Here is a 15,246-nt window from a genome sequence, read left to right on the forward strand (position 1 = left end):
TGATCATGAGTGGGCTCCTGCTGGTCCATCTCATCAGATGAGCTGATGCTCCAGGATGACATGTAGACAAGACCCAAGAGTGATATGATTAGGTTATGTAGGAATTATATGATAATAAAGCTAGGCTTACTTTTAGCTTTATAGTTTACATTTAAGGCTAAATCCACTTAGATGTATTGCATGATTTTCAGGTTCCAAGAAAGAACCCGTCTACAAAGTTTTTTTCTTTATTAGATTACTTGTACAAGAAAGCTTGAGTAGGACTTGCATTGCTCCCTCTTCAAGAAACTGGGATTCAGACTATATAAGAAAAATCACAGATGATTACTAAACGAATCTTTCATTGGTACATTTGTAGATTTACAAGTGGGAAGAGCCCACTGTTTTGTGACAGTTTCTGAAAATTCAGTCAGTTACCTTGGACTTCAGAAGAACTCCAGATTCTTTTGAAATTCTTTACCAATGCTGTTCTTCAGATGAATTGGCTGTGTGACCTAGCTACATAATGCAATCCCTATGCTTGACTCGGTATAAGACCTCAGTAATATTGACTAGCAAAACATTTATGCCAATTTCAGACATTCAATTTTTAATTTTTTTTTAAATTCTTGCCTGAGAAGTGTCCCCTCTATCATGTCAAAGTTGTGAAAAGAGGAAGCTTTCAGCCAGTGGGAAGAGGAGGAGCTTATTCCACTTAGCTGTGCAGGAAGCTGTGATGTTATGAGATGGGTACATTTATCAGAACATCTATTGGATGGCTCTGCACGTGGCAGTCGTAAGACAACTGAACAGGGATCAAAGAAAAATGTAATTTTAAGTGGCAAGGTATTAGTATAAAAAATATAAAGTCTCTTGCTCCATCTTGGTCAGATGTGGTGCTAAGGATATGGAACAATTGACTAAAAGAAACCTTGTGGTTCTGTCAAACTACCAGCTCTCAAAAAGCAACTTCCCTTTACCAGGGAGTTTTCTGGCACTGTGTGTAATCCCTGTATATGGACACAGTATCCCACAGCAGTTGGTGGGTGGTGAGAGGAGTTGAGGGTGGCACATTCCTGACCCCCCCACCCCGGTCAATTACTTCTCATGCTGCTGGTGCCACAACTGCCACAGGGGTACTGGTGGTAGCAGCAGCAACTAGTCTTGCCTGCTCTGCCCTCTCAGGCTGGGTCCTACCTGCTAGGCCATAGAGGCAACACCTGCCCATGCCAATTTGGCCAGACTTACAGCCCCATGCCTGCTGCGGGTGCACAAATCTGAGGCAGCATGTGCCCTCCTATGCCCCCCTGACATGTTGCCTATGGTTTGAACCCCCACCCTCTGCCCCACAGGCCACCCCCCTCACCCTGCATACTGAGGAACTGACTGTGGCCTAGGGGGCAGCAGGTCGGGAGTGAGAGGCACCACCAAGGCTGTGGGGTTTGGGGGCTGTATGTTGGGAGTGAGGGGAACCAGCAGGGCTGGGGGGCTATGGCTTGGGAGTGAGGGGCACCAGCATATCAAAGCTACTCAGCACACTAAAGTAGCAGGGTGACAGCTGCAGCTGGACACATCCTGGTGAGAGGAGGCGGCATGGGGAGTTCTGATAGTCCACAATAAACAAAAAAACAAAATCAAATGCTAAAATATATATAGGTAATAAGGATTTATTTTATTATAATGATTGAGGCAGTATTATGCTTCCAAATTGCTTTAAAACTAAATATATCAATAAAACTTTGTGTTCAAGTGATACTTGTATATGTAATGGTGTTTCATTTAAATCATGGAAAAATGCAGATTTGGGATTCTTTATCACATAATTTTGGAATTTTAAACAGCCAATTGTGATCCCTGCTTATTATTATCTTTAGCTGATGTTCATGTAGCATCAGTTGGAGACAACCTATCTTTCATGCTGGGGGGCGGAGCGAGGGAGCAAAGAAGCAGCTCCCTGTTGCCCCTTGGCTGGAGAGTTTGCCTTTGGGGTAACTTTGTTGCTGTCTAGCCAGGGGGAGGCTGTAACATTTTGTATGTCGCACTTGCTACGTTTTTGTACAATGCATATTTCCCAGAAATTTGCAGAGCTAGAATTAAATGCTTGTCCCTTACTTCAGTCACTTGCTTTTGTCACCTTGAAAATAATTGAAAACACCGGCAGTTCCTAGCCTTTTTAGACTCGGGGTATTCCCTCCATAACTTTTGAGTTTAATTTTTTAAATGAAGGGTTTGCTAAATGTATTCATTTTTGAGTATGGAAAAATAGAGCAATTTTGGAAAGAACTGAGTAATTTTTGACTTTATGGATTTCTGTCTGAAATCTCTGGCTTTATCTTGCAAATCTTGTACAACTGTTTGTACACCTAATAGTGCTGGTATGGCATGTCACACTAAAGCATCCTTCAAAGGATCTCATGCTACCTCAGGATACTTCAGCTCTCTGTTTCAAGAGTCACAGGAGTATATGCAAGACTAGATGGTAATGGTCTTCACTCTGAAAAGTGGCAAAAAAGGCTCAAGTGTGCTTAAACTATTGGTACATATTCAAGTAATAGTATTGACTTCAGCAACTGCATTTATCATATTTTCTCACATATATAACTTACCCCTAAATATATGTGCACTGTTTGGAAAGGCATTTTTCCAGAGTTTTGGCTACTCTGTGCCAGTTACCTCAGAGGCAAAGACAAAGCCTAATCTTCAGGCTTTTTCCCTTTACTTCTCACCTAAAGCTGAAACCCTTTTTGCTGCTGAAAACTGATCTCTGTGGTTGGACTTATGATTTTAAATGGGACTAAAGAGTCTCCAAACTAGGGATGTAAATATCGTTCCCTTCCTCTTCCCCTCTTCCTCTTCCCCTTCCTTCCTGCTGCCTTCCTATTCTTGCTGGGGCACGGAGCGGTTTCCCTGCCAGACAGTACCCATTCCTGTGCTAAAGAATAACTTGTAAGCATAACCAGTTATTACTAGGCATATTGGTTAAACAATTTTTTGGTTAATCTTTCATGAACTGAGTCCAAACCTGTGAAATAGAAGGAAAAATACTGGAGCAGCTAGCAGACAACAAAATTGCCCTAAGAACAGTTAACTTGGTTAGTGGAACACTAAAACGATTAAAAAGGAGAGATGATTAACACCCCTCTGTTTAGTGAAGAACAGTAAGCCATTAAGTTGAGTAGCTCCCTCAGCCACCTGCATAGTAGTGCCACATCTGCAGCACTGTGGAGCAAGAATCAAAGCAGGGTGCTTCTATCTTCGGCAGAAAATCAGCTTCCCCACTTACTATATGCATCCTAGTTTTGCAGGTGTGATTTTAGGGGAAAAGGTTTGTATTATTTGTGAGAAAATACATCACTTTTTAAAACTTGTTTGTACCACCATTCACTGTGTTGGTTCTTGGATGTGGAAGTGTCATCAGCATCCCAGACATACACAAAAACTAGAACTCTTGGTTCCAAAATGATACCTTTTTATTAGACCAACTGGAAAATGGCAAGAAAATTGTCCTTTTCTGCAAGCTTTTGGGATCAAAGTCCCTTCATCAGGCTCTGGGAAAAGTGTAGATGGTACAAGATGGTAAAAAGTCCCCATAGGTAAGAAATAAACTTCATTTTTGCATTCAGCATCCCATGCCGCCTTGTCCCTGTGTAGAATTCATAACAGTAGTATTTAGGTATGAAGGCAATATTCTGTTTTCACTGAAGGTTGTGTCTGGGAGGCCTCATGGTATTGTAGTTGTTATTGATGATCATAATCTGTTCTTCATACAATGATAAGGTTGAATTTGTAGATCTGGGGCTAAGAAAAACATGTAAAACCGGTAGACTAAGCACATTTTAATATGTAAATTGTTGTGAGGCAGTAATCCTGCAGTTTAATTGTTAGTCATTTTTCCCATCATGGCAATTTTTCCAAGTCCTTTTTTGAAAGTTAGGTAAGCTGTTTTTAGTACTGTATGCATATGGAATATTGTACATTAGTTTTTTGAGAGTTTCACTTAGGATTAGTTTCTGAATAATACTTTGAATTGTTCTCTTGACCTGTGTGTTCAATCCTGACTGGAAACATCTTGAGTGAAGCCAGGCTGTCTGCAAGCTTAGGGGCAACCAACACGGGTTCATCAGTGGCAGGTCCTGTCAGACCAACCTGGTGGCCTTTTATGATCAGATCACCAGATCATTAGATGCAGGGGTAGCAGTGGATATAGTCTTCCTGGACTTCCGGAAGGCTTTTGACACTGTCTCTCACCCTGTTCTCATTAAGAAACTGGGGGGCTGTGGTGTAGACACCCACACAGTCAAATGGGTTGCCAGCTGGCTGGTGGGCTGCACCCAGAGGGTGGTAGTGGATGGGTCCTTCTCAGCCTGGAAGGACGTGGGCAGTGGGGTTTCGCAGGGCTCGGTCCTCAGGCCCGCACTGTTCAACATCTTCATCAGTGATTTGGATGAGGGGGTAAAAAGCACCCTGTTCAAATTTGCTGATGACACTAAGATGTGGGGGGACATGGGCACACTGGAAGGATGCAACAGGCTACAATCAGAACTAGGGTCTGGAACCAGCTTCCAAGAGAAGTGGTGCAGGCTCCTACCCTGGGGGTGTTTAAGAGGAGGTTAGATGAACATCTTGCTGGGGTCATTTGACCCCAGTACTCTTTCCTGCCATGGCAGGGGGTTGGACTAGGTGATCTGCTCGGGTCCCTTCCGACCCTAGAAACTAGGAAACTAAGTAGTCTTGCAGTCCCCTAACTTGAGAAGGTGGAGAATCGTGTCTGCTGTTAGGGATCCTTGACTCTGCACTCACTTCTGCTTCTCTGTAGTCTGGGTCTGGCTTCTCTTAATCTTCAGGGAATGGTGCAGGTTGAATCTAATTATTTCAGAAACAGTGGTAGTAGATATATTGGCGTTAATATTAGAACTGGACGCTTTCATGTGGTTGCGTTATCAGTTTTGTGCTTGTGATTATGGATCTATCATGTCACAACTTGTGTTTATATTATGGGGTTTGCACTGAATTGCATCTTGCCTGGATAACTATATAAAGATTTTTGTTTTGCTGTGACTGTTAACTTGAGACAATATCATAAAAAATTTCCATGGGAATATAATTGCCACAAAATGCCACATTATAAGCTTAACTCTTATTAACCATAACATAAAATGAAATTCAGCTCTGTAGTACTTAGACGCAACCCTCACATCTTTGCTCTTTTAAAGGATGGTTCCAAAATCAATCAATTGGACCTATGTGATATTCTCTAACTTGAATCAATTCTGGTGTCACGGTCTGGTGGGAAACATCAGTTGTAATGCAGTAGTTTTAAGTAAAAGACTATTCAGTGACTTCAGTATGTTGTGCTTTTATGTATTACATGAAGAGTAGGAACACAGTTCCAATGAAGAGGTTGACTCTACCATATTTTCATTAAAAAACTCCAGAAAACATAAAATTAGACATAATTTTGTGTTTTGTTCAAACTACCGTATTTACCCTAATCAAAGACTAGTTTGAATTTAAGACAACCCCCAAATCATTAGATTCTAGATATGGAAAATGTATAATTTATTAAAATTTAGAATATAATTTTTGGAGGGTTGCGTTATTAAATGCATTGCCTCCCCCCCTTCCCCCCCCCCCATGGCAGTGAGGCAAGCAGTTGAGGGCAGAGGGGCAGCAAGCTGCAGAGGAGTCAGGTGGCCTCATTTCTGCCCTTGCTGGCTGTCCCCATGTCACTTGCCCCACCTGCTGCTTGTTCCCCTTCAGTGCCCATATTCCCTGGCACCTGCCACAACCCCTGTCCTGCCCAGCCCCCCTTGCACCTTATGCCTTGCCACTTGTCCCCTCTCCACCACTTGCCTGCCTCCCACTTGGCTCCCCCTCTGCCTCCCCCCCACCCCTTCAGTGCCACTGCTTGCCTTCCTGTTGCAGCTCCGGTTCTGGTTGGGGCCTTGCTCCACCCTGGGACACAGAACATAGGGCACATGCTGTCTCTAGCCACTGCCCAGCCATGCAGCAACAGTTGTGGCAGCCCCAGACCCACGGCTGTCCAGAGCTGCTGTTGCTGCATGACCAGATTGAGGCCAGAGGCATCATATGTTTCAGGCCCTGGCCTGGAACAGGGCTCCAGCTGCAACTGCAGTTGGGATGAGAAGATAAGTAGTGGTGGAGAGGCAGTAGCAGGGGGCTGGCTGCTGGTAGCAGAGGTATGGGAGAAGCAGAGGCTGTGGGAGGTAGATGCCGTGGGCAGATTAGCAACTGCTACTTTAACTCTGGGCTGGTTTTTGGTTTGAATAAATATGGTACTCTGATCTGTGCTAGAAAACACAAAATGCATCTTGGAAGCAGGTACAGTGTAACCTACAGATTTATTTGTGTGTTTGTGATTTTATTTTTGTCAATCTGCTATAAAAAGGTTTGAAAGCAGTATTTGACTAGATAAATTTCTTTCTCTTCCCCCAACTCCACCTCATATATCTGTAAAGATTATTTATGTTACAGGCGGATATCTGGTCATTAGGTATAACAGCCATAGAACTTGCAAAAGGAGAACCACCTCATTCAGAGTTGCATCCAATGAAGGTTTTATTCCTCATTCCAAAGAACAGTCCACCAACGTTGGAAGGAAACTTCAGCAAATCCCTCAAAGAATTTGTTGAGGCCTGCCTGAATAAGGAGCCAAGCTTTGTGAGTTTTAGAAATGTATTCTGGTTTTCATACAAACTTCAACATAGTAAAACACTTTAAGCATTTTGATTGAAATCTTCAGAAGAAACTTTACACTCAGAGTAGAAATCTTTGTTCATAGCCAGAAAAAAAATGAACGAAAAAAAGAGATGAATTTTAAAGCGGAATTACTCTCTAAAGTGATGATGTAATGCTAACTAAAGCAGCAAAAGCTTTGCTGCTGAAACATACGTACTGTAGAGTTTAGATGAGAATATAATCAGTCATTTAGAGATTTTTTTTCCCTTTTCTGCAGTATGTCTGTGTATACCAAAGAGAACTTTCATCCTGAGAGAAGCTTTCAGGTTGATTAGATTAAAAGCCTAAATCTAAATACAGCACCTTTTTAAAATGTTTATGATTTTTTTTATTTGACACTAAATCTGTTTTTGCAGGTGAATTGAAAAGGTTATCTGTAAACTGCTGAATTCTTCTTTGCTTATCTTTTAGTCGTTGTCATCACCCAAGCATAGAGCCCTGATCACCCATGTGTTCGGTGTTTTTCATTTTCCATTATCATGAAAGCATTTGCCTAAGCTATTGCAAATAATGAGTGCATTTTCAGTTATTTGTGTTAACTTGGCTTTTTAAGTAATTTCAGTTTACTTAGTTAATGATTAGGAATCTTAAATGGCTCTTGCTGAGAAGGGGCCTATTTCATATAAAATTATTTTATTTGTTATGACTCACTTTGTTTGCTTTTTTTTGAGTGCCAAATGGTAATGTTGAATTTGTGTCAACGTTATTTTATTGGTAACAGATTAACATTTGATACAGTGGAAAGATTGTGTGGAAAAACTGTTTATATTTGCTGTTAAGATCATAGGTACCTAGCCCTGCATGGTTTCATGTGCTGTTTTAGGATGTGAGAGCCTAATTGTACATTCAGGTAAAACAAGAAGCCTTGCATTGATTTGGTACCTATACCCATGATGGAGTCTAGCAGAAATTAGTAGGCCATAGAGGCATCTGTATCTTTTGCAGAGGTGTGGCTGGTCCTGATTCTTTGCCACCTCTCAGTGAGGAAATATACTCCTCACCATTTCTACCTTCTTACTGACATCAGCCCAATCCCGTTCCATCTACTGTTCAAACATCCTCTACCATCAGGATTAGCGAACCAGTGAATGTAGTGTAGAGGCCCCAGAGTTCTGTCCCAGCTAGTTTGGGAATGGTCCTGGGAGCTCCAGTCTCAGCCAGATGCATCACGTGGGCCCTCTTAACCTTATCGCAGACCACTTTCCTTGTGTAATCTTACTTCTGCACAGTCAGTAAAAGAAGATAAAACTCCCTGCCAACCTCCCTAGCTAGACCCCCTCCACTGGCTGTAGGCTGACAAGACCAGAACAGAAAATACGAGGGTTGTTGTTGTTCCTTTACAGTTGTCTTCCGAGGAAAGTTCTTTACTGCAGGAGATGATAATAACACCTGCACTAAACCTGATGGTAGAGGATATTTTGAGCCTTTCAGGTTTTCCTGTCTCAAGCTGCAGAGATACTGGTCAGAATTCCGAGAACTAGTCACAGGACTTTGGCAAAACCCTTCCTTCCACCTCAAAGCACACAGACAAAGGTATCGGGTGCTGCCAGAAGGTTTTGTGTATCTTGATGCCTACCTAAGTCAGGGTCTTTAAAGGCAAGAGGAGTTTGAGCCCAGTATGAGCACAAATAAGGACAAAGAAATTGGATCTATTTTGATGAAAGACATGATTATCATCAGCCTTGTCACAGCTTCAGGTGATGAATTGTTAAGTACAGTTTTAACTGATCTAGGGCAAAGCTATCCCTGTCCTTTAAAAAAAAAAAATTCTACCAGATTCCAGGGATGAAATAAAAAGTACCTAGAAAAGGTGGATGGTCATGAATGTTGATGCTAGTTGTTGTAAGGTTGATGGCTGTAACAGGTGTGTCTGTCAAGGCTGGTTGTCGCAGCGGACTGCTCGCGTTTGGGCAGTCTGCCCACCTATCTTGCCTGTCATGTCTTTGATGTAGTGAATAAGTTATTTCTAGGCAAGAGGCTACCCCTTTAATATCCCAATGTCTAGGGTTTATACATGACTCCTGCATTCCCTTTTTGTGTCACAAGCCTCACAGATGTTACTACCAAGCCTCACAGATGTTACTACAATCTATCACTTCTGTGCCTCTCCGATGCTGGACTCTACGCCCCTGTATCCACGCCTTGCTGGCACTAGATTCTCTGCACCCTCGTATCTGTGCTCCTCTGGCTCTAGGGCTTTCTGCACCCTTGTTTCCCAGTCCCTCTGGCACTTCCTGTTCCCTTGTGTCTGCACCCCTCTGGCGTTAGGGCTTTCTGCACCCTTGTATCTGAGCCTTTCTGGCTCTAAGGCTCTCTGCATCCTTGGATCTGTGCCTTTCTGGCAGTAGGGCTCTCCACGACTCCATCTCTCTCTCTCTGCCTGTCCCTAACTCTACCCAAAATCTGGGACCTTTTCTCCGGGCACTAATGAGACCTCCAAACCTCCTCTTATAGCCTCATCCCAGTTGTCTGATGTAAACAGAAACACAAACAAAAGCCTCTAGGCTAAAACGTAAGTATTATCAATAGCAACAGTGCTTATGCCCCCATTAGGGGTACACCCTTAATACAGCATGCCACATAGCTTAAATACCTGGGAGGTTCCTGAAGTCTCTCAGCACTTGAGTAGCAAAGCAGGCAGCACCGGTTCTCAGGCAGCTTTCACATGCAGGGGGTCTTTCTCTGGTGGTTGCCAGAGAGAGAGCGCCTTGCTATCTTCAGCCCTAAGCATATATATCCCAAAACCCTGCCGCCTTCTGGTCATGTGACTCCTGCAGGTGTTACCCAATTACCTTAAGGTGTTACTATGGCAACCCCCAGCTGGGGAGCTCTGCTGGCTAGGCTGCTTCAGCCTTAAAGGAGCAGGCACATTTTAGTGCCCTGCTACAATGGCCAAAGCTGTTATTCTGTGATGGACATACCGTGTAAACTACAGAGGATGGTAGAGTACTTACTCTCTTAAAAAGACAGAATTCTTTGATTGGGAGACAAATGAAGAAGCTACCTGTTCTGAAGAACTTAAAGCTACACCAAACATTTCTAGGGAGTTAAATATTGACTCCAGACATTGAAGTCTTAAAAGTATCAACCTCAACATGGATGAGGATGTATCAGCCATAAAAGAAGCCCAGGCATTCTAGGAGATACCTGTCTCATGGCTTTTCAGAGGCAGTCAACTTGACAAAAGTTTTGAGAGTTACAACAGAGCCAGTGGGAGATCTACACCTACCTTTTGGGATCTGCTTTGTCATGTTCCATTTGGCTTTTGGCAGCTTCCATAGTTGACAAATGGGGGACAGGATCTCATTGCCCAGAGTTGGTCTGAACAGTTCTGTTAATTACTACCTCTTCTCCTGTCCCTTTTGAGAAAAGCCTTTTTATCTGTGAAAGTAGCTTGGTTTCTTCTGGGCGCTGTAGAGGAGGTGGTGTGGAAATACCTGAGAATATTGACATTTCCTTGTCCCAGATTTAAAAAAAAAGTCTCTAATCTACCTGAGGCTGGAGGAGACCAGAAAATAAATCTGTGACCTTAAATTCAAGTTGGCAACACTTGTTTCTAGTGGTCTTTTTCTCCAGGCTCAGCGTTGGTTCATCATGATGCCTGGCTTACATAATGAATACTTCTGTATAGCTATTCATTCTACTGACAGGAGAAGTTTCGAAGTTTTGTCAGTAAGCCCACCCACTCCCAGGATAAAATACTGCTGTTTGGATTCTCCACAGCAATTAGCTGCTTTGTAAAAATGCCTACAGGTAGACTGATCATGCTTTCCTAGCACTTAAGAATTCTGTTTTGAACTGGACTTTTGTTATCAGTCTAATTCTACTGGTGGTATAGTCATGAGGCTTTCGTAACATCTGAGGCCTGATCAGATTCTCATTTTGAAGTATCATTGATTCTCTTTTCAGCTGTCTGCAGGTACAAAGAAGGGTGCTGATCGTTTTTTTGCACATCGTTTTCCAAACTTTTGGTAGCTGGGGCATGCCTTTTTCCAGATTAAAGCTGTTGGCACATTTTACTCACTGATCTATGGGTCCAAACCCAGCGTACAGGGCCAGCACAGCTGAGGCCCAATTCCATCTATTTTTCATAGCACGCTTCTGCTCTTGCAGCATACAGTGGCATCAGATTGCATCCAGGGCATGCTCTTGTGTTTGCACGTGTATTACATCAGTATTCTGTGTTCAGTGCTTCACTGTGCCTCTGTTTAACGTCTGCACTAAACAGTATACCATACCTACCCAGAACCTGGCTGTCTCTCTGGTTCTGAGACAGGTTTCCTTATTCCCAGAATGACTGCTTCTGTGTGAAGGAATTGAGCTGTAATGCTGACCTCTCTTACCCACAAGTTGTCCTGACTGACCTGATGGTGTGGACAGACATAACACTTGAATATTACCAAGTGTGTAACTGATGGGGAATCGGCTCATAATTGTCCCTGGACACATACACTGTTAAAGGCTCTAAGTATAATCCTTACTTCTTAGGCTGCCAAGAGGTGGTAGAGTACCCAGACAGTTATGCCTTTCGGGTTTCAGTGCCCAGAATTTCTCCAGGTTTCCTCTAGAGGGGTTACCAGGTGTTGGGGACCTATGTGGATCCCAGGGGTCTGCCCCCCACCAAGAACTTCCCAGCTTTTCTGACTGCTGACCTAGAAAGCTACTGTGTCAGTTTCGCCTCTCTGCTACTGATCTTGGGTAGTAGTGTCTCAGGCTCAATTGAGAGGGGTATATCAAAGGGTTAGAGAGGTTCCCAGGTGTTTCCAGCTTCTGAGTTGCCCACTGCTGCTCTCCACCCAACTCACAGTTCATGTCTTAGTTTTTCTGAATGCCTCACCTGCATAGCCCGTGCCTGTACTCGCTTGCATGCTACCTAACTGCATGTGGTGGTAACAAGACAGAAGGTGACTAGCTGTATGTGTGGAGGCTTGGGTGTCCCTGCTGCTTCATACCAGGAGCTGGTTGCTTTGGGACCTCCCACATTCTCTGCCTCATGTTACAGTTTTAAAATGACTTTCCCTGGAAAGCTGCATAGAGACATACATGTGGGGTGAAACTTACAGGGCAGGACTGGCTTCAAGAATGCAGGACAGAGGGTGAGGAACAGTTAACAGTTAATGGATTAATTCACTTCATATTGAATATGGAGTTGATGGCCATTCTGTTCTATTAAGTGTGCATTGTGTGGTGGCTCTGTTTTTTCTGTGTAAAGTGTATTGAAAACATAAGCATTACTTCTGCCCACATGCTTAAAGCTCAAGCTCATATTTTTAGGGAGAGAATCAACATGAGCTTACTGGTAGTGAGGCAGAAGTCGGGGTAGATTCACACCTTATAGACTAAGGGCTTTGTTGCGTGGTAATTTTGGGTGACTCTTGGAGCTCTTCACACAAGCCAGGGGCAGGGGATTGGACACAATGATCCATTGTGGTCCCTTCCGATTCTACAGTCTTTGAATCTATGAATTAACACCTCAAATGACCCCAGCCAGGTAAACGTCAAGCCTCCTCTTAAAGACCCCCAGGGTAGGAGCCAGCACCACTTCCCTTGGAAGTTGGTTCCAGATCCTAGCTGCCCTGACTGTGGCCTTCTAATGTCTAGTTTAAACCTACTCTCTAGCAACTTATGGCTATTAATCCTTGTTACTCTGGGAGGTGCTTGGGGGAACAGGGTCTCTCCCAAACTGCACTGATCCCCCCTAGTAAGTTTATAGATGGCCACCAGGTCCCCCCTCAGCCTTCTCTTGCAAAGGCTGAACAAGTTAAAGTCCCTTAGCCTCTTCTCATAGGCTCTGCCCTGCTGTCCCCTGATTGTGTGAATGGCTCTCCTTTGGACCCTCTTAATGCTGTCCACATCCCTCCTGAAGTGCGGCCCCCAGAACTGGATGCAGTATGCCAGCTGCGACCGACCAGTGTTTCATAGAGAGGGAGGATCACCTTCTTGGCCCTGCTTGTGATGCATCTGTGGATGCAATAATGACTCCAAGATCTCTTTCAGCCACTGCTTTCCAGAAGGGAGTTCCCTAGCCTATAGGTATGGTGCTGGTTCCTACTGCCCAAGTGCAGCACCTTGCACTTGTCAGTATTGAATCCCATCCTATTTTCTTTTGCCCACCCTTGTAACCTGTCCAGGTCCTGCTGTAATCTGTCCTTCCCTTCTAGCATGCCCACCTCACCCCAAATCTTGGTGTCATCTGTGAATTTAAACAGGCTGCTTTTCACCCTGTTGTCCAATTTACTAACAAAGAAATCGAACAGTGTGGGCCCAAGGACTGAGCCCTGGGGGACCCCACTTCCCTTCAGGTCAAAAATGACCAGTCCACCACCACTCTGAGTATGACCCCTCAGCCAATTTGCAATCCATCTGACTGTGTAGGCATCAGTGCCACAGTCACCTAGCCTTTTAATGAAAATCGGGTGGGAGACAGTCTTTCTGGACTTCAGAAAGACTATATCCACCATGACACCGGCATCCAGTGATTTTATGACCTGATCATAGAAGGCAATCAGATTGGTCTGATGGGACCTGTCCCTAATGAAACCGTGCTGGTTGCCCTTGAACATCATCCCTGCTGCTTGCCCATCACATGTGCTCCTTGATAATCTTCTCAAAGAGGTTCCCCAGGATTGAAGTAAGACTATCAGGTCTTTAGTTGCCTGGGTCCTCCCTCTTCCCTTTTTTAAAGATGGGGCGCATGTTGGCCCTCTTCCAGTCATCTGGCACAAGTGCTCATAAAGCCATGCCAGGGGCCCTACGATAACCCCTGCCAATTCCCTCAACACCCTGGGTGGAGGGCATCTGGACCTGCTGATTTGAACTTGTCCAGCCCCTCCAGAAGTTCTCTGACCCTCGGGTTGGCAGAGTTTCTCCTGAGTTCGTCCTGAATCTCGGTAGGGGAGTCCCTGTCCCTACACAGGAAAATAGAGGTGAAGAAATTTTTAAAGAGGTCTGCTTTCTCCTCTGGTGCAGCCACCAGATTGCCATGCATATCCTGCAGAGGCCCCACATTACCCGGGGCCTTCTTCATTTACCCTATGTATTTAAAAAAGGACTTTTTGTTATCCTTGATGCTAGCCCTAGCTCAGTATCTGCCTTAGCTTTCCTAACAGCCCTCCCTACAGACCTGAGCAGTAGAGGTATACTCCTCTTTGGTGATTGCCCCTCCCTTCCACTGGGTGTACGCCTTCTTTTTGGCAGTCGGGCATTCACAAATGCCCTTGGTGAGCCAGGGGGGCTTTTAGGCACTCTTGCCTCCTTTGCTTCTTGTTGGGATTGTCACCCCTTGGGCTCTGAGTATAGTCTCCTTAAGGAATGACCACTCATCTTGGGCACCCAGTTCCCCTACTCTCCAGGACCCCAGTGCCTCCCCCACTAATCTCAGCTCATTGAAGTTGGCCCTCTTAAAGTCTAAGGCTACTGCCTTGCTGCAGGCCCTTGACATCCTGCACTGGATGGTGAATTCCAGCAAGTGATGATCACTATCGCCAGGTGGTCGAGGACCTGGAGTCCCCTCACCAGGTTGTCACCTGTGGCCAGGACCAGGTCTAGCAGGGCATTCCCCCTGGTAGGACTGTGCACCTCTTGGGTTAAGTAGATGTCCTGTATCTCACCCACGAACCTCCGTGAGCTCTCAGACCTGGCTGACTGCTCCTCCCAGCAGATGTCCAGGTAATTTAGATCACCTATGACAACTACATCCCTTGCCTTAAGTACATCTGCAAGCTGACCCAAGAATTCGCGGTCCAGCTCTTCCTCTTGGTTGGGAGGTCTGTAGTAGACCCCCACTGTTAAGTCCCTTCCCCCCCCCGTATCCTGACCCAGAGCACTTCAGCCTGCCCCTCTGACCGCATCCTGCTGGTTGAGGATGTGTATTGCTCTTTGATGCTTGTATATTGCTCTTTGAAGCTTATGTCACCCATCCTATTAACTCTCCATCTCTCAGCTTCATCTTACAGCCCTGCCCCACAGCAGGTTTCATACTCCACCTAGAGATGGGATAGAAGCTTGTCTTGGCTCACCAGCCCCCTAGTGGCAACTCAGCTGTAACTAACTCCTACTTGTCAGTCCCGTAGTGGCAAGTCAGAGCTGTGTAGGTGGTGGACAGTCAGAGGAGGTTTTTAGTCTTAAGGGTGTCTGTCTATTCCACACTCAAGCTAGCACTAACACCGATCAACATTTGAACAGCTTGAAGTGCATGTATAACAAGGCTCAAACTAAATCATAAATCATAAGCTTTTGTAAGCAGTGGATTTACATAGTAAAGATGATCACTGTTATCATCTGATGAAGTCAGTAGACGGAAGGTCATATGTTCAGATATAAAGATCATGTAAAGTTCATATCTTGTAAAGTTCAAACTAAAGATGATAAGTTCAGATATGAAACTTTTACTACTTTTTTTGTTAATGAAATTCAAAAACTAAAGTTTTTTTTAAATGTTTGTTTGGTTTTTTGCACTTGAAACTCTGCTGTCTTGACTTGTGGCAATATCTTCTCCTTTTGCCAGTA

The 15,246-nt window shown here is 44.4% G+C and overlaps 1 protein-coding gene across 6 annotated transcripts in view; it reads left to right on the forward strand.

The window, feature by feature from the left end:
- STK24 (serine/threonine kinase 24) overlaps positions 1–15,246 on the forward strand; it is a 105,472-nt gene that overhangs the window by 65,327 nt on the left and 24,899 nt on the right. For 5 of the 6 annotated variants that reach the window (XM_090023162.1, XM_090023152.1, XM_090023142.1 and 2 more), the window contains one exon: positions 6,475–6,660. The exons of the other annotated variant lie outside the window; for it this stretch is intronic. In XM_090023162.1, coding sequence (XP_089879288.1) covers positions 6,475–6,660 — 186 coding nt within the window. The remainder of the gene's footprint in view (positions 1–6,474; positions 6,661–15,246) is intronic. 6 annotated transcript variants of the gene reach the window in all.

Source organism: Crocodylus siamensis, chromosome 1 (genome assembly GCF_052110815.1).
Source record: "Crocodylus siamensis isolate JL-2025a chromosome 1, ASM5211081v1, whole genome shotgun sequence".
Taxonomy (NCBI): domain Eukaryota; kingdom Metazoa; phylum Chordata; order Crocodylia; family Crocodylidae; genus Crocodylus; species Crocodylus siamensis.